Genomic DNA, 20,399 nt, shown 5'->3' with positions numbered 1-20,399 from the left:
AAATTACTTAACCCTAACACAGTAGCTAATCAAAATTGTACTAATGTCAGGGCTTTAGCTTCTACCAATTACATTAGAGATTACCGGATCATTCTAGAGAGTTCCCCCAGTTCCCTATAAGAAGGTGTATGCCTTTGTCTGGGGTCATGGCCATTTTGATGCTGTGCTGACCCTAGCATGCTGGTTGTTTCTGCAGAGTAAACACTCTTTGTTCTTGCATACTATTTGAGTCTGGGGTCTTCCTTCAACAATTCCTGAACCCTAACACTGTTTGGCTCTTTTTCCTCCCATCCTAACCAGATACCTTTCTGCGACTTTGACCCTTAGTCATGGCAACTAAGCAGAACTAGCCAGATCTATGGTAATGGAGCTATTGACCCCTACCAAGGAGGGTCAGGAGAACCTTCTCTGGGATTCCAGGGGGATTACTCTCTCATCCAGCTACAAGTGATCTTAGAAGACGTTACTAAATACTAAAGTAAAAGGTTAAAAGAGAGACTTCATGATGCCTTTTCTATGAGGATAGCATCCGTGGGGGAGCACTTTGAGGGAGCACTTTGAGGTGACTTGGGTGCACGTGCAGTCATGTATGCTGCTGAATGTAATTCCTGGGCTCATTAAGAAAGGACAATAAACTCACTGGTCTCACTAAGTTGAACTTTGGTGAATGCATACATTGGTCTGTCATTGGAACACATTGGGGTGACTAGATATTCTCCTGTGTACCCCAGGAAAAGTGAACACAGCAGGCAGATGACTTGTCTAGGTATTTAATTGAACCAAGAAATTGAACCTGAGCTTAAGCCATTTTAAGTTTCTAGTACTGGGAAGAGACAGCATCCTGTTAATGATGTCAGCTGATACTAGGGTTCCGTGGGCACGCATCGCCAGTTCTTGGTTCTTATGTCCTGGAACAAAAAACTGTAGATAATGACAAGCACAATGGAACAAAGGATATTATGGATGAGCTTCCAAAGGGGGAAACATACAGGAACCAGGAGCTAGCTGAGCAGCCGGACGACATCACTGCACCAAGCTGGGCTATAAATTACCTTAGCACAGGATTTTTGGCTCATTTGCATAGCATGGGTTTTTCTGTTCATGTTCTGTCTTGGTATGTGTAGCTCTACATATAAGTTCATATATGTAGTGTCTCCTTAACTTAACTCTCCATCCAGCTGTGTGTGCATGATAATGAGCCATGGTTTACTCAGGAACACCCTGGAGTGCCACTGAAAGGGAGACAATGGGATGAGTTGAGTTTGGGGTAGGAAAAATCAGTATCCCCTGCCCCCAACCTACTTTTCACATGCTAATTTTGTAAGATTATGTACAACACCTGGGTCTCACTCAAACTCTTCTTTTAGAATAGAAAACTGCATTTTCACAGATCTAGCTCAGTGGCACAGTGGTAGAATATTTCTCTGGTATGTGCACTGTCCTGGAATTGACAAAACAAAACAAAACATTTGTTTATCAAGTAGATTGGGTAATATAGAATTGCCTTCTATAGGGAACAATCACAAATAAGAAATTGATAGGTAATTGTGGCCTTTTAACCTCAGTTTTTCTTTGATTGGATCAAATGATTTGTATGTACATATACATATCACACACACACACACACACACACACACACACACACACACACACACACACACACACACACACACCTATTTTCCCCTCCAGAGATGAAGAAACAATGTTTTTAAAAAATCTGAAACTTGTAGTTAGGTGACAAGCAATTTTATTTTGCAAAACAATCACTATACAGCAACAAATACATTTGCAAATTGATTGAAAAACATGAACTAACTACAACCAGCCATTGAAGAAATACCTTTCTATGGTAACAGGCTCTAGAATTATCAGAAGAAAGAACCCCCCACAGATGGTGTGTTGAAACCTTGGGATCCCAGCATACAGAGTATACTTTTTGTTGAATTTTCCCCCCTTTTTGCTAAAGTTGAAGTGGACTTTCATGATTGGCATTTTTTTTAGGGGTTTTGAAAAAAAAAAAAAACCTTTTCCTACAGAGGGACTTGGCCTCAATCTACATGTCCAGGCTAAAACTTCTAGGTGTAAAAACACAAACATAAGTATTAATTTTAGCACATCAATCTTGGAGAAATGCCTGAAATTTGCCTTTTCCAAATGATTAATCTACTTTTACTTTGCTACTTCTACCACAATCATTTCCTTTTTTCCCCCATGTGGCATGAAATATGAGAGGAAAGCTATAAATGAGGCTAAGTCAGAATTATTTGCTTTTATATCATTTCTTTACTACCACTGACATAATGCTACATTTGGCATTATATCTCTCTTCTACCCCACATCTGTGTGAGTGTGTGTGGAGAAGGGCAACTACAGTCTATTCTTCCCTTTACTGGCTCTCTTCTTCAGCTACCTTCAGCCAAACTGAGCTGGAATTGCACAGGGGTCTTTCCTATGGGTGGGATTTCAGCCCGTCATCCTGCTGGAACGCAGCAGGCAGATCCAGAGAGAGTCAGTTCCTAAAGGAACTTGGCCTTTGAAACTCATCATAGACTCGGATCCTTCCTGCATTGTTGCAAGGTACCCAATTGTCAGTTGCAGGAGACCCAGAGTGTGTGAGTTTATTGAAAAAGTGGGCCTTGGAACTCTTCCGAGCTCTGGATACTTACGTATTCTTAAACAGGTTCTCAAAGGCTAAAGCCAGAGAGAAACTGGCATTAGTGGATCTAGAAATGCAGTAGTGCACCTTTCATTTCTAGATCAGCGTATGTGTATCCCCACAAAAGTGGTGTCCAAAAAGCTTAATTTGAGTCATTATCTTAAGAGAGTAGGTAAGGTGAGCTCCATCCCACATTCCCATAAGGAAATGATTTTAGCCTGTGCATTTCTCTGTCTGTCTCCTATAAAAATTCCTTCTTGTGATAACTTTATAGAGAAACACATTTCACATAGAACAAGGACTTATATCCATTATAATTGTTTTGACATTAGAAAAAATGATTATTTTAGTGCTAGATCTATTAACATTGGGGTTTACATAATTTTTTTGAACACGCATCATAAGAAACTGAATTTTAACACAAAGAAAATGTTTACTTAGGCTTAATTTTTATAATAAACTGGGTTGAAATTATTTTCTGCATAGTTTAAAACCACATGGATCATCTGGTACCTTTTTTTCCTAGACAACTTTGATCCTTGTCTATCAAAACATGTAAGAAAAGACTGTACTTCTCCACACACAGTCATTCCTTCTTCCATTTTCTGTGCATTTCAAGAGAAGGTAAGGAATGGGTTGTCCAGAGTGAAAACCACTATTCAGTAGTTTTAAAGTTATATAAAAAATAACCAATTTACAAAGACGACTGTAGTGTGTGTGTGCCTACTAGCCAATAAGACTGTCTCTGTTTGATGCTAAGCTTTCTATGTGACTGTCACATTGGTCATAATACTCAATGGGTCACTAAACTGCCACCTGTTTCTCTCCACTTTTGCATCCTCTTGCCTTCTGTCTTAGACACTCCTACATCTTCCTATCCTGTTCATGTTCACCTTCTCCTTTGTATACAGGGCTTGGTTTATTTCAGAGACATAAAACACCCAGACAGCTTTTTCACATTTATCTCTGCATATTCCACCCACCAATCCCGAGCAAGCAAAAGAACAAATTAAATATTAAGAAAAAAAGTCCACTCGGTTTGATAATGCTCTGCCTTATTTTGGGCCATCGACTATTACTTATTCATTAAGTATGATTTGTAAATGATAGTAATTGAGTTGTGATGTCTAGATTGTATATAAAGCAAGAAAAAAATAGCATTTACTCATGAATAAGTAATACCATGTTCCATGTTCATGAAGAATCCTGGAGAGATGGATTTAGATATCTGTGTCTCAAAAGTATTACATATATAGCTTCTTTATATGTTGTATTTTTCATCTTTGATCAAGAGGTCTTTGGGGGAAGGAAGCCAAATATATTCTATCACAGAATTTAATGAACAGATACTGTTTGGAGAACAAGAAAAGCTATTCAAAATTATTTTTTCCTACTTTCAACTTTAGCAAATGGAAAAAGGAAATAGAAGAAAGAGTAATGAATAGTAAGAGATTGGTGTCATGGATAATTAGAGGGATAAAACCCGACCTATTTAGTGATTATACATGAGATAAATCCATAATCCTTGAACCAACATCTGTAAACCCCTTTATGCATAACTGGACCCACTCCACAAACTCCATGTTGGTGGAAGCAAAGAAAAGTAAAATGTTCTAGCATCACAGGAAAGACTTGATTCTGGCACTAAGACAGGGTTACAGCTTTGAGTTGTTACAGAAAGCAACTTCATGCTAAAACTCTTTGTCTTTTTAAAATTTATTTTTAAATAGGGAGAGAACCCTGCTAACATCTACTTTCACATACCTAAAATTGCAACACCAAAGGGTGCAGGAGACACAGATACTGTGAATAAAGAAGTATCATATTCAAGTATATGAGGAAGTATCACAAATGGCCACAGAGAAATATATATATATATTTATATCTATAATACTGTATCAAACAGATGGAATGGGGGTGTGAAACTGATTGTGTGGATATAAATCTAGCCAATCGACTGACATTCTAATCAGACACAAGCCCATCCTAACAAAAGTGCATCAATCCTAAGAGATGCACTTTGACACCACTTCTTCAACCAACGCTCAAATGCCTTAAATCTAGCTTGTAGTTCAATAATTTATTGGAATGGCATACTCTGATATACTCGTCCAGGTCCCAAGTGTCAATAACTTAATTGCGTCTTTCTTCCCATTTATACAAAATAACACTTTAAAAAATGTGTTTCTTACATGCTCTTTCCTTCCTGCAATCAGACTCCTTGATTTCATCGAACCTGTAGTAAGTAACAATGGGTAGGTTTTAATCTTTTCAACCATAAACAGAATAGGGAAATGAGCAGCTTGGATTTTTAACAAGGCCTTTCAGAATGTATTGGATAGCCTTCAGGCACATGAAAGGTAAAAATGCAATTTAAAAAATAATAATAATACTCCATGCAAAACAGAGCAGAGCGAAAATAATTGTCCGATTGTATCCATGTAAAGCCATGTGTCCTTGTTGCGGATGGAATTCAGGTCATTTTCTGCATATACTATTAATTTTTTATATAAAATTGTAACAATTACTACAGTTGGGGGATGAAATTATTTCTCTATGGTTTGTAAAGAATGAATATGACACCTGCTCAGAGCCCACTCCTGCCAAGAGCTCATGCCTAAATGTTACTCCAGTGCTAAAGGAGAAGTATTCACAAGCCCTGCTTAGCAAGCGCCGCAGTGACATCCTCAGCCAAAGTGGCAAGCTGAGGGGATTCGAGCAGGTTGATGCTTCCAGAAGATGAGACGTTGCTGAGTCGTCGGGGTGATGCCACGCTGGACCTGCTTGGGGACTGTGTGATGATCTCAGCCCCGTGATCTACCCGGGCCTTTGCATGCTCTCTGAAGTTCAACTTTTGGCTGTCAATCTGTTGAAGAGAAACATCAGCCCTCATTAGTTCAAGCATCTTCACCAATCACTAGCTCTTTCCCACCTGTTCATATAAGAATATGATGTGTATTCAGCTTAGCATCTCTCCTTCCTGTTTGAGAAGTTCTTTAACCAGAGATCCACTTTGATCAAGCTATTTCAGAATAGCTAGGAGTAATGCTGGGTTACTAAAGTAGTAGTTGTAGGTTTTTACTAGTTAGGAACATATATTCACACTAATATGTATGTGTGTGTGTGTAACTAATTAAAAACATGGCCATGAATTTGAAAGAGAAAGAAGGTTTCAGAGAGAGGAAAGGGCAGGGGGAATGATGTAATAATGTATATTATAACCTCAAAAATAAAAAATAACTTAAAAAGAATATTTCATAAGAAACATGACTGGTTCATTGCCATTCTCACCTTCACATTACCACCTCCAGGTACGTGGTGAGCATTGTCAAGTGAGCCAACTTTAGCTTGGGCCTTTTCCTTGAAATCCAGTTTTACACTCTCAATTTTCACACGTCCACCACCTTCAGGAGAGAAAGCCTTTTTTAAATGCCTTGCTGAAATGGAATCTTATATTTATAAAAACTACACTCACACAAGCATAAGCCATATAGAATGCCAGAGAAGGTATATTTTCCTGTCCTAACCAGACATGGGAGAAATCTGTTAAAATTTTTAGCCCACTTCATTTTGCCTTATGATCCAAGACAATGGCATCTTTCCTATACTGTTATACACGTTACTTCATGTATTATGCATTACTTTTTTTCAAATCTATATCTGTCTTAGAAACCAGAGAGGTTTCCTTGTTATAATACAACCACTAAAATAACACAGTAATGAAAATATTGTATTGTATCCTTTCTTAACCTTTGGATATTTAATCTTTTATTTTTTTACTAGAAGAAATTAGATGGAAATGAAACTGTTCTTTCCTGACCTTCATGGGAACAAGTCACTTATCTAAAGAAAGTTTTTTAAGCTGTGATGATGCATGTCGTAGATAGCTTCAGCTGCTAACTTAACACACCCAGAGTCATCTAAGAGAATCTTAATTGATGGTTTGTCCAGATCTGTTAGAGTTTATCTTGTTTACTGATTGATGTGGGAGGGCCCAGCCCACTGTGGGTGGCACCATCCCTAAGCAAGTGGGCCTGGGCTAGGAGAAGGCTACATGAATATGACACAGGAAGCAAGACAGAGAATAACCCAGCAAGCAGCATTTCTTTACAGCTTCTGCTTCAGTTTCTACTTAGGTCCTAGTCCTTCTCCCCGCCCCCCCCCCATGATGGACTGTGACCTAAAAGTGCAAGCTGATGTGAACCTGTGGCCCCGCTAAGTTGCTTTTAGTTACATTTTCATCATAGCAGCAAATCAAAGTGGGACAGTATGTAACAGACAATGTCCAGTTACCTCTCTGTATCTGCAGATTCTACAGTCTTACTTAGGCTTGAAAATATGTGAGGACAAATTGCATCTGTATTGAATGTCTGCAGAACATTTTCCTTATCATTATTTCCTGAATGTTACACAATCAAGATTTACACAGCATTTAGATAGTGTTAGATGCTATAAATAATAATGAGGTGATTTAAACTATAGAGAAGGGAGAATATACAGCACTTTATGTAAGAGATCTAAGGCTCTGAGTATCTATATAGAATCTTGGAACCAGTCCTCCATAAACAGTGATCAAGAATACTTCTTTCACTTGTAAATTTCCACAGCAACAGCTTTGCTGGTGAAATGAGCTGAATGCTATATAACCGGTTTACATCCCCTCCTTTAGTATGGAATACGAGGCTATGACTTTGATCAGGTTCGTTGTACAGATGCTCACTTGACCCTGCCACTGTTCAGATCACATTGAGACAGGATTTTGATCATGCCATTTCCTGTAATGCAAACAATCTCAAGTGTGATTATCTGCTGACGGTTCTGATGCCACATAACCCTTTAAAAGAGTTCTTTGCTCTATCACTGTGTACTTTCAGAGATGGAGCAGACTTTCAAACATAGGGGTTTCTCCTACCACTACTAAGCAGTAGTAGTAGTACTAATTAATAGTTATCCAGTGTCTCTCAGCCTGTTTGTAACCGTGACTGAGTGTTTTCTGATATCTTGATATCTTTGACTTAGGTAGACTAGGATCTTTTAATTTTAATTTTTTGTTTGTTTTTGTTTTGTTTTTCAAGACAGGGTTTCTCTGTGTAGCCCTGGCTGTCCTGGAACTCACTCTATAGACCACGCTGGCCTCGAACTTAGAAATCCACGTGCCTCTGCTGGGATTAAAGGCATGCACCACCACTGCCCAGCGACTAGGATCTTTTTAATATATCTGTATTTAAGAGATTTGCTTCACTTTCATAGGGTGCTTGATTTCAATCATATACATTTGTCTCGAAGAATTGCATCTTGAACCTTTAATCATATATTTCCACAGGATTTTGCTTTTAAAAAAATGCTTAAAAAGATCTCTAAAAACAAACGTGGAAAACACATTTTCAACTTGGAATTCTTGATGCTTATGTATCTCTGTAATTTTTCAGGAGTCAGTTTCCTACTATCACATATTATTTAGTTGAGTTTCCCACACTTGGGAAAATTGCTTGGGTCAGCACATCCCAAGTACAATGGAGGAGGCTGGCATTGGGGAAACTTTCCTGATCATAGTATCCTCTTTGACAGATAAACATAAAGAAGTCTCATGAAGAAATAATCTCATGTCTCTTAAGCTTTTGACACCTATCTCTATTGTGCTAACTCTAGACATTTATGCTAATACCCAACTGCTTGGCTAGGGAATTATTGAAATTGGGAGGTACTGAAAAAAAATCTTCAAAAACATTCATGTTTTTTTTTCCTCTTGAAATTTAGGATGTATAAACTACCATGTAATTCACATGTATGGGAGATATTTCTAAATATGTATCATTTCATGGTAGATTGTTTTTCCTATGTTTATACCCAGCCTGTTTTTCTTACTTATTGGTTGTGATGGGATTAGCTTCATTCATAGTGATTCATACAAATGCAATTGTCTTGGTTGGGAGTTAGAGAATAACTAAATATATTAATTACTTATTTTTGCACTTTGATAGCCTTTGGTAGAAATTACTCTCGTAAAATCTTCCTTCCTTCCTTCCTTCCTTCCTTCCTTCCTTCCTCCCTCCCTCCCTCCCTCCCTCCCTCCCTCCCTCCCTCCCTCCCTCCCTCCCTCCCTCCCTCCCTCCCTCCCTCCCTTCTTTCTTTCTTTCTTTCTTTCTTTCTTTCTTTCTTTCTTTCTTTCTTTCTTTCTTTCTTTCTTTCTTTCTTTCTTTCTAACATAATTTGGTTAGAATGTTATTAAAGTTTTTCTTAAAAAGAAAGAAAAGTAATCTGATACAGACACAAACTCTACCCAGCAAAGGAAACTTGCATGGGCTAGTTGTGTTGCTTTCCCTTTAGACAGTCTTATGTAACATTTAGACAAGCCCATTTGAATGTAGAGAGATATGCCTCTGTATTTAAAATGCATTGGCAGCCATAATGAACAGTAATTATGAAAACCTGTAATCTCCATCAGGCCTTAAAGTAATGTGTAGGCATTTCGATTTGAGCCTTTAGGTGTTGAACTGTTTGCTTTCAGGGTAGACACTGCATATTCCCACAGCAACTTTGTGAAAAGATTGCCTTTGTTAAGGATCACCACGCTGACACTTCCTTTATGAATTTAGTCATCCTATTTAGTTATAATAGAGGGACCAGATTTAGAAACAAGTGGGAGTCTGTGACAATAGTCTTTTATGTCCAGCAACTCATACACAGAATATTTCCTTTTCTCTATGACGGTTTCTGAGCATCCAAACTCCAGGTGAATTTGACTAATTCCATCTGTCGAGAATCAAAGAAACCAGTATTTTCTTTTGTATTCTGCAAGAAAAATGGCAATGTGGCAGAATACTTCAGCTATGCTATAAACAGAACACTACAAGTCAGTCGTGCAGTGGTGCCAGCTATGGACTGGGGACTTTGAAGATCTGAACAAAAGGACATGCCCTTGTTGCTCATGGACAGGAAAGATGGATCCCTTGGGGTAGTTCTGTATCTAGCAATGCAGATTCCGTATCTAAAGATTCAATCATCTTGGTTTGTCATACCCTTTGGCACAGTGAAGACTTCTTCCCAAGTACTTCTAATGTTTTCTGTCCACTCTGAGACTTAATCTACCTATCTTTGTAGCCAATCCAAAGAGTCCTAATAGTTTCCTCTCCCAATGCCTCAACTCAATTATTGTTAGATCTCAGTTTTTAGAGTGTTTCAGACAGTGATTAATTTAATAATCTACATTTGGTTTATATTTTAAGATGCTAACCATATGGTTAAATTTTTTAAAATAAAGCCAATTATATTGCCATCCTATAATCTATTGGTTATGTTATAAATTGTATAATGTCATAGTTTTCTCATAGGGCATCTGACAGTTATCCATTGTTATATATGCCTGGAGGTGGGGTTTAGCACAAAGAAACTCTCTGTGATACTCAGAGCGACAATGACCCATGTCACACTCATAGTCATGAAAGGAGCAGGCTAAGGCAAGTGGAAACTCAATTTCTACTTCAAAGCACTCTCCTATGAGATAACCTAAGAAGACAAGAGGGTCTAATGCCAGGTAAGTTGGGGGGGGGCATATTGCATCTTGTTGAGGATTTCCAGTGCTATTTACTTGACAAAGAGTTGGAGAAATGAATCAGATAAAGGACTTTCCTTGGCTCTGATACTCAACTCCATTTTACGTAATGAAGACAACACAACTTTATGAAAAATATTTGGTAATACTGTCTTTGGTCACTGTTCTTATCTATAAGACTTGATGAATATTATAGTCTACATGTTTTTAAAGAGCCCCAATGTTTGTGCCTGTTCTATACACATAGTCTCTTTCAGGTAATTAGGTTCATTGATATCAAAGTGAGATGCATTGACAGTTTAAAGTTAAGTTTCTATTACTTTTTTGTTTTGTTTTGTTTTGTTTTTTTTTCCGAGACAGAAGTTTCTATTACTAATAGCATGAAGTATCAAGAGTTTGAAACACTTTTTCAGTCAATTTTTTCACAAAAATATCAAGAATTGTATACTTCTTCAATCCAATTAATGATTTCAAATTATTACAAATATGTTATTTATTTATTTATTTTACCTGGCCTGTGACGGATGTTCTTTAGAGAGCCACATTTGGATGTCACATGGCTTAAGTCTATCTTCTTAGTAACAATTTGTACCTGTGTGAATCACAGAAAATGAGTTTAAGATGGCTTAGACACGGAAGCTCCACCTCCTCCCCCAAGCTCACACACAATTCTGGACATGTACCCGCACTTGTAACATGTAGCACTAACATTCACACACACACACACACACACACACACACACACACACACACACACACAAACACACATCTGTTCCATTTATTTCAAACTGGAAAGAAGAACCCGAATAGGTGAAAACCCTGGAATATAAGTTTTATTAGTAGAAAATAGATAATGTTGTAAGAGCATGGGGATATTTATATTAATAAGACAAGCACCTTTTGAGAAAAAAGATACATGTTAAATTTTTTCATAGCAAAGAAGCAAGAGGAGATGGGTTATTATTTACAAAGTGACTTTTATATAGAAGTAACTAACGCTGCTCACAGTAACAAGACCAGCATGATGACAGAAGAAAAGTCTAAGTGAGTTTTCCTAAACTGTTCTCTTCTCTTGGCTAAGTGGAATCTTTCTTGCATACTGAGTTAGAAAATGATAGTACTTTTCTTGCTTTATGTTTCGTTAAAATACTTCATTTGCCTGTAATTGAAGCAGAGTTTTCTATTGTCCATTGTAGTGGTTCACTGTCCATCAACATCAGAAGAATGTACGAATTTAAGAACATAAGCATTCTTCAGGGATATGCACAGTAAAATAAATGATTCCTCTCTTAAGGAATGTTTAAAACCACTGTTTTGCAGGTCCAAAGCTCCCTCTTTACCTTAGTATGAGAGCTTAAGTTATCTGAACTTATTCTTACTGCTATATTGGAACTAGAGGCATTTGCCATGTAGGGCATCATGGTACATCTTCTGCTACTCTCAAGGGAGTAAACTGAACCAGAGCACATGATGTTACATATACTTATACTCAGAGAAAAGCAACCAAGTCAGTGTAGATACTGATCCCGAAGCATAGACCTGCATCCATGAAGGAGCCCAGCAAACACTATGTGGGATTCCCACGGCAGAGTCTACTTTTCTCAGACTTCTTTGCTTATCGGGTGGCTGCTCTTTATAGAAGGGACTAATATTTTCTTTTTAGTGCTTAAATCCATTTCTGCCCAGATGAAGAATGAGAAGACAAGGGTTTCTTGGACTCTGAGAAGTTTAAGGTCTGATACCTTGTCCATTACTTAAATCACAGATGATAAGAGCCTAGTGTTTAGGTGGCAGAAAAATAGAGTCAGCCTGATGCACATGTTGAAATTCTCCTTATTTTATGAGGAACCATGCTTTCTTTGAGTTGACCTGACTGCTTCAACTCTGCCTCAACCAACATGTAACAAGCATGAATTCAGTATTCATTTCTTTTCATAAGGTATTATTTACACTAAATGAGAGAGACAGGAAAAAAATCCCATCAGGATAGAATGCATGCTGGAACTACAGTCTTTTCACTTTGAATTATAGATGAGTCCTGCTTTGCCAATTTTGTATTATTTGAAAAGATATCTTAGCTTTCATGAATAATGAACAATGGAGGGTTGGCATTACATACTCTGAGCACTTTCAAAAATATCAGTCTTTGCCTCAAGAGTAATTTAAATGGAGTTAGAAAAGGGTGAGCTTGGCTCACTTCTTCAGAGGAATAGAGACACAAGTACTCTGGTGACTGAAAAGGCCAGGAAACAGTTAGCAGGCGAAGAGGGTTTGCTGTGGTACATTTAGCAAGCTTTTCCTTCCCAACTGATCTGACAGAAAAGGATGGGACACCCATCACCAAGAAAGCAAGCCGCTACCCTAGATGACACATACATATTGAGAAAGTAGTGTGTCATGAGGCATGTGAGGAAGGAAAGCGGGTGCTGGCTGTGCAGGAGGCTTCACACGATCAAGGCAACTTCCTCAGGGAAGCTTCTACTTACATTTCCGCCCCCAGCAGAATGTTTGATGTTATCCTTGGAACCACATCTTGACTGAACTTTGCTAAAATCGATCTTCTTGTTTAAAATCCTAACCTAAAAGGAATTGGAGGTAACATTTTTCTTTCCAGATCCTGGGGCAGAAAGAACTAGAATTGGCAGGGATAGGGGTGGGGGAAGGGTACTAGAGGCTCTTAACTCCCTTCCACTACTGCAACTCAACTATATCCACGTTATGATGTATAAGTCCCTATTTCCCTGGAGCCTCAAAGGCCAAGTGCTCTGCAGCTTTAGGGATCCTAGCTCTATAGGATCACTCATAGAAATCAGGAAGAAATGAAAAAATCATACTTGAATTATCTGTGATGGAGAGGCTGGCAACACAGGGGCTCTGGCTCACTCAGTGGTACAGCACAGTGTAGGTTGGCCCAGGGTTTGAGAGGGTATCCCAGAGCTCCTCTCAGCTCTACAGTGTCACTCATCATTTGCTAACCACTTCCTTACCCCTGTGTTAGTGTACACTGCATGAGAAGGCACATGCTGGGTCTGTCTGACAGTTCCAAGTCAGGATTCTCATTCATGAAAGAATTCCTGGTTCCCTAGGAAGATCAACAAAGAACCCCTTGGGTCTGCTTTCACTATGTCTGTGGCTTCTGAAGGCCACCTTCTCGCAACTGCTCCTGAGCCACCATGAACCATTAGTGGCCATGTACAAGCGTTCTTTCCAGTTGCCAAGGTAAGAAAAGCAGAGCTGAAGTATGGTAGGTCATCCCGACAGACATCATCTCGGCTTTCCTGCAGCCTCAAGACTTGAGGCCAATGTTTTACTGTCTTTATTCAGGAAGTCAAGCATTCATCCTAAAAACCACAGCCAATCAGGACCTGGAAAGATGTTACTGTGCTGTAACATACTGAAACGGTCATAACTCTTATAATTTCTTTCATATGTCTTTTGAACTGGCATGCTTTGAAGGACAAACAAAATAAATATAGAAAGAAGGATTTAGTTTTGTTGTGGTCATTGCTGTTCTTGTGTGTGTGTGTGTGTTTGTTTGTTTGTTTGTTTTGGATACTTCTCCTGCATGGACCAAAAAAATAATCACATTTATATATCTTTAAGGTCCAGTTTATCTTCAATCTAAAATTTAAATAATGCTCTTGTTTATTCAGTTTAAATGTACAGTCTTCGCGAGAGCATTAACAAGTCTCTAAGTGCATGCAGAAAAGAGCCTCAAATTTCTTAAGAGGGCACAGAATCCTATTTTTAGCTGGGCAAGGTTTGAATCACAGTGCCTCTCTAACATGGATAAGATAGCTTGTCCCTTGCAGAGAACTATCACTGGCAGCTCTCACCAGGAGCCCAAGGCAAGGAGCTCCTGTCAACATTTAAATTCAGAAGACATGATGGCTGGGTTGTTCTCTAGGGCATAACAAAACTTTCAATATAAAAACTGTAGGTTTAGCACAGGATTTACAGCTACTATTAAATGTACCACATTCTAAGAGTCTTATATAAGCTGTGGAAAAAGTTGCTCTTAAGACTGTGGCGACCATTGCATCTAAATCCTCAAACATAAATTATTTTTAGAAGAAAAATTATATTGACTTGCTCCTAGTAATAGCATTTTAAATAATCTAGAAATGAAATAGAATTTACATGAGCTATTTTACTAGTCTGTTGGGGATAAAAGGTATTTCTAATTTTATTTCATAAATTTCAATTTAAGCATTAAAGTCTCAAGGGACTCACTGCTATCATTAGAAGCCAAGCATTGGTTCCTGTTCACTTACTGTAAGACTGGAAATTCAAGTTCTGCTGTGTAGATCTTTCCGATGCTAACATTCAATTATTTGATGATCTTATGATTTCCAAAATAAATGATTCAATCTAAAAGGATGACCCTGTCAATATCATTTTGAATGTTCTAGGATCTAAATATTCTATAATGTAAAAGCCTATTTCTGTTGATTTTCCCCCCGCCAGAATCACTCATTTTCCAGTGAAAAAGTTAACTGGTCTTTTTTAACCCTAGATCTCCTCAATGACTACCCAATTTGTAATTTTAAGCCGGCATTCGGCATAGAAGTTAGGAGAAGTCAACCCCAAACGTGTCCAATCTGCCTAGATTTAGACACTATGCCTGGCTCCCTCTTGTACTTCTGCCATAGTGCAATTGGCAGTCTCACTGTTGGGTTCTTCCTATGTAATGAGTCTTATCTATTCTCTTGATCTTACGGTTGTGGAGATTGCACTGTACTTGGATCAGCTAATCTGAGAGTGACAAACTGAGGAAATGAATGAAAATTCACAAGGCAGTCAATCAAATCCACAGGCAGAGCCACAACTTTGCTGTCTCTAATCCTCTAATAATTAACAGTCTGGGACACAGGTTCTGTTGACTGGCCCCATCAGCAGGATGCAACTATTCCAAGGCCACAGAACTTGTGCTGTGTTTGTTTACAGGGTAACACTGTGTAGCCCAGGCTGGCCTTGAACTTGTAATCCTCCTGCTGCTGCTTCTCCAATGCTGGAATGACACCTTGTCAATACCACACCCGGAAGAGTGTGTGTTTTAAAGCTGCTCTTGATACAGTTGATGGAGAAAAATGAGAAATGTCTCAACACATATAGGTCTATTCCATATAAATCAAATCGCTTCTAGAAAACCTTATTTACAGAAAACGTAAAAACAGAAGCATTCAAATACATTGCCTACATTTTCTTAAGCTACATGCTTGTTAATCTAATTCTTAAAGCCGTAGGGGTTTGTAACCCCATAGGAAGGACAACAATATCAACCAACTAGATCCCCCCACAGCTCCCAGGGACTAAACCGCCAAAGGAGTACACATGGAGGAACCCATAGCTCCAGCTGTATATGTAGCAGAGGATAGTCTTATCTCACATCAGTGGGAGGAGAGGCCCTTGGTCCTGTGAAGGCTTGATGCCCCAGTGTAGGGGAATGCCAGGGCTCTAAGGTGAGAGTGGGTGGGAGGGTGGGGGGGGCACCCTCATAGAAGGGGGAGAGGGGATGGGATGAGAGTTTGCGGAGAGAAAACTGGGAACAGGGATAATGTTTGAAATGTAAATAAGTAAAATATGCAATTAAACAGGGTAAACATTAACTTAAAATTTAGATTAAATTGAGATCAACAACTTTACCACACAGATAGTTTCAATTTAAAATATTTAATAAGATAGTTTTAGTGTAGCCTGAGTTAAAGAGACAAGTTTACTCTTTTCAGCAAATTAATAACTTTTCCCTCTCTTGGTAGAGGTAGAAGGAGCCCACGTTTGCGCTTCTAGGACTAACTACAGAACTTTCTGTAAAGCTCATTATATGATCAACTAATGTGTCTATTCCACCAGGCTTGCCTCGGTGAATTGAGTTGAACTTCTCTGGTGACAGAAACTAGACTTTAACAGAAAAGGTAAGAGACACGGGCACAAAAGCTGCAAATACAGAAAGCAACTAATGTTCCAATTGCAACAAATGATGAGCGTACACATTTCCGCATGCCACTATTAAAAAGCTAGTTTTTGCACAAGGTACAGGATGGCTCTGTCTTCCTTGGTGGTTCTGGGTTGGTGGCAGCCCACTCAAAAATTCAAAGGCAGTACATTTGTAACTGAAAGGAGCACACAGGTGGTTTAGGTTTGTCCCAATGGTGTGCATTTACAGACGTTCAATCAGACAATACAAGTCTTTAACAAAGTCAGCCTGATAATTTCTAATGACATCCTAACAAAATCTTTCCCACTCATTCTGTAAAGGAATAACAGATACATCTAGTCAAACTCTCCAATGAACGTCCATACAAAAAATAGGCTTTCTTCACCCCTAGTATTTGAGAAGATATACTCTAAGGGGTTTTATAGGTAGAAAATACCGCAATGTTGAGAAATAAATATTTTCTACAAAGATAGCACAATTTATAAATATAATTAATTTATCCCGTCCACTATAAACTAGGGAGCAAACATTTTCTCTCTGCCTTTCCCCTTGGTGAAGAAATATCCCCTGCTTCTGCAACAAAAGTCACTGAGCTGTCTCTCTGTTGTGGATTTTTTTTTTTTTCCAAGTTGTCTGGGGCTGAGATAGGGTGACTTGGCATCAAGCTAACACTGGCCCAGAGAAAGAAGATATTTAAAAAACACCACCACAATTTTGAAGCTATTTTTAGTTCTTGATGTAATTTTGGTTAATATGTCTTCATTAGCTCTTAAGCATAATCTCTGGGGATGCTTTATCTCATACTAAAGGAATAAGACATTTTTAAACCAACTTTATGAATTACCAGCTTTTCTGAACATCAACCTGAAGGGAGCCTCGGGACACAAACAAACAGAGGAGAAAAAATGGATGTCCTCATATTTTTGTATCAATTTAATCTTAAAGAGTCTTGGCAAATTAATGGCTAAAACCACAATAAGAAGGTTTGGATAATGTGTAGGAACTCAAAGAAAATTATATACTATACAATTTCTGTGAATGGTACCAATACCTTTTTATATTTATTAAATTTTCTCTAGTTTCTATATAATGTTATAGAAATGAGTAACATTTCTTTGTGAATCAAGAGATAGATGATTGATTGAAAAATCAAGATTCTTCAGGACACAGAAAAGCCACGTCTGGTGAAGGAGACGCTGAGGACATGGGGGTTTTATGACAAGGGAATCTGCACTGTAGTCTCAGAATGTTGAGAGCTGAGGTAGGGGCATTAGTTAAAGAAGACCAATTGTGCTTTGCAGCAAAACCTTGTCTCAAAACAGGCTAATCCGTTTTAGACATCTCCCTTTTAAAAGCCATGGCAAAGAATTTTCCATTTAAGGTTAATGATATGTTAAACTGATTTTACTTAAGTTACTCTTCTAAATTATTTATATATAATTACTAAGTATGCAACAAATGGCTCTTTCTAGATGATCCCAAAGGTTTTCTTCTATTAAATGGGGAAAACTGATGAATTTAAGAATAATGAGGCTGGGCAGAGGTGGCGCACGCCTTTAATCCCAGCACTTGGGAAGCAGAGGCAGGCAGATTTCTGAGTTCGAGGCCAGCCTGGTCTACAGAGTGAGCTCCAGGACAGCCACAGCTATACAGAGAAACCCTGTCTCAAAAAACAAACAAATAAATAAATAAAATTTTAAAATGAGATGATTTTTTTAAAAAAATTACAGAATAAATTTGCTAGAATTTCAGTTATATTTGTGTCTGGCTGTAAAGCTTTCTTACACCTCATTTTCACAGCATCTTCCTGTGAAAATGTATCTGTGAGCACACTATTACAGCTATTCTTAAAGCATCTCATAGCGCCCTGCCCCCACGGCTCATCGGTTGCCTTTTCCTAAGCCCCTGGGCTTCCTGGAACGGAATTATGATGTGGAAAGCAATGAATGTTGCTGCTAAAGATGAAGCACCAGGAAGTTTTGGTATTGACACTGGACAGGAATGCTCGAAGACTTCACACTTCAGCAAGAGCTTTCTCTGAGACCTCCTAAGATAGAATTTTCTTGGCAAGGAGGAAGGATATCAGGAGTCAGAGGCGGAAATTGTAAGAGACAAGTAGAGGAGTGACACAAAAGGCATGGAGCTTCAGAGGAATCCGGAATCCAATGAGCATTACAGTTTGTTCAAAAGGTACAAGTCGCCGTTTGTTCTTTATGTCAAGAATAATTTAAAAAGCCTATGAAGCTGAATCATCCCATAGCATATTAATATTCTATGAGACTATTAAACAGTATTTGCTTCATTTTCTTCCAGGATCACAAAGCTAACTTTAATATATCCAAATCGACTTCAGAGACCCATTCCAGAAATCAATTAAAGGTTCCTTGCACATATGGTTAAGCCCACCAGTAACCAATGATCACAAAAGGATATGATGTATCAAGTGATTTTCAATGTATTTCCTAAGCTTGATTCTCCAGACAAGATCCAGACTCAGCAATGAATGGTGGTGACCCATGACCCTGTAAACATCTCTGTCTCCTGTGCGCAAGATGGCCAGATTATAATGCACAAAAAGCAACTTAACCGTGAGTGGGATTGCTCATCTGATACCAAGTACGAGTTCATGGAGCTCTTACCTGACCCCCCTTAGGCTGGTATTTGATGTTGTCAGTTGATCCGATTTTGGACTTGACATTCTTCAGGTCCGGCAGTGGTTGGTTAATAAGCCGAAGCTGCTTAGGAGTAGCTGGGGACTTTGGAGGAGTGCGGATGATGGCAACTTTCTTCTCACTGGGCACCAGGATGCCAGATTTGGGGGTTCCTGGTGTCCTGGGGTAGCTCGGGGTTCCCGGGGTGCCTGGGGTACGTGAAGAGTAGCTTGGGGGAGTTCCAGGGGTGATTGCAGTTGATCCAGGGGTAGTAGGTGTGGAGGTGCCACTTTTTCCTGCTCTGCGAATTGGTTCTGACCCTATGGTAATGAATAGGTCACACACACACACACACACACACACACACACACACACGCACAACACAAGAAAATCACATCAGAACGTTAAAAAATTCTTAAGGTAGTCTTCTTCCCACACAAAGTTAGTACTCATAGAGTTCTTAATTCAAATACATTTAGAACTTTTTAGAAAAGATCACGATAAGGCTCAAAGAGGTGAGAACCTCTTTTCCTTCCTTTAGGTTCATAAACTGGTGATATTTTTGAGTATATGTTAATATACAAATTTAAAACGTGTATATTTTTCCTATTTGGTCTCATAGTTCTTACTGGGACTCATTGGAAATGATTCTTCTGTTTGTATGATTGTTGAGTCATATGGACGACCTGTAGTTAGAAACAGCATACATTTATTGTGTTATGTGGGTCCCTGATTGTGGGAAGACTCCTGAATGGCACATGGATCATTCATTTCTCCCTGAAAGTGCATCCATTCTGAGACTCAGATATACACCTGACAGTAAATACACACTGTGAATTTACTTCCCATAGTTTTTGCTTGTGGAGCTTCAATGTGAATCTGTCCATTTGTACTGAGAGCTCAGAAAGTACCAACCTAACACATGTAATAAGTGGTTTTATTGTACCTTGAGTTAAGTGAACCAAGCTCTCCATCTCTACTGCATTCAGGACTACATATGCTCTATTCTGTCAGAGTTCATGAGATTCCTGAATGGGATTATTTCCCTAAAATTCTTTTCAAAGCTTGTATAAATGCCAGGACATTGCTGCGTGTAGCTAAGGAGATGGTAGGCAAACAGAAGAGAGCAAAATGCTTCCCCTTCTAATTGTCCATGTATGTTTTGCTATTGCTGTATGGCGCTAAAATACACCCAATATTTGTAGATGTCAACATATCAGTTATACTTGCTATCATCTGACACAAGGCAATAGACTATAAAACAAATTAAAGCTAGAATATCACAACCGTGTTGTCTCAGAACAGTAAAAACCTCTTAAAGGGCAGAACAGGTAGGCTCAAAGAGGTGAGTTTATTTAGGAAGTGCCATTTTGTTTCCATAGAAACACATATAGGCATGGTTGAAGACATGCCACTGGGGAGAACTGATGCTTTTTTCTGTCTTACCCTCTTCTGGGTTCTTGTGTACATCCAGTTCCAACTCTTGATATGCGAGGGGAAAATTGCTTCCCTGGGGATTACTGGTTCATAAATATCCTCCTTGCTAATATGTTACAATAATTTAATCTTGCTCCAGCAAAAGAGTTTTGAGGTGTCAAAGCC

At 38.7% G+C, this 20,399-nt stretch overlaps 1 protein-coding gene and 1 pseudogene across 34 annotated transcripts in view; both read right to left on the bottom strand.

The window, feature by feature from the left end:
• Window positions 1-1,730: 1,730 nt before the first annotated feature.
• The window catches only part of Map2 (microtubule-associated protein 2), a 267,382-nt gene continuing 248,713 nt past the window's right edge, over window positions 1,731-20,399 (bottom strand). For 23 of the 34 annotated variants that reach the window (XM_006495746.3, XM_006495751.3, XM_006495750.3 and 20 more), the window contains 5 exons: window positions 18,786-19,117; window positions 12,695-12,787; window positions 10,719-10,800; window positions 5,948-6,060; window positions 1,731-5,522 (listed from right to left, as the gene is read on the bottom strand). In XM_006495746.3, coding sequence (XP_006495809.1) covers window positions 5,307-5,522; window positions 5,948-6,060; window positions 10,719-10,800; window positions 12,695-12,787; window positions 18,786-19,117 — 836 coding nt within the window. In that variant the 3' untranslated portion in view covers window positions 1,731-5,306. The remainder of the gene's footprint in view (window positions 5,523-5,947; window positions 6,061-10,718; window positions 10,801-12,694; window positions 12,788-18,785; window positions 19,118-20,399) is intronic. The other 11 variants (XM_006495754.3, XM_006495756.3, XM_017319166.2 and 8 more) reach the window with 1 other exon arrangement.
• On the bottom strand, window positions 8,082-8,232 carry Gm25411 (annotated as a pseudogene).

This window comes from Mus musculus, chromosome 1 (assembly GCF_000001635.26).
Source record: "Mus musculus strain C57BL/6J chromosome 1, GRCm38.p6 C57BL/6J".
Taxonomy (NCBI): Eukaryota; Metazoa; Chordata; class Mammalia; order Rodentia; family Muridae; genus Mus; species Mus musculus.
This window is presented reverse-complemented; position numbering and strand designations above follow the sequence as displayed.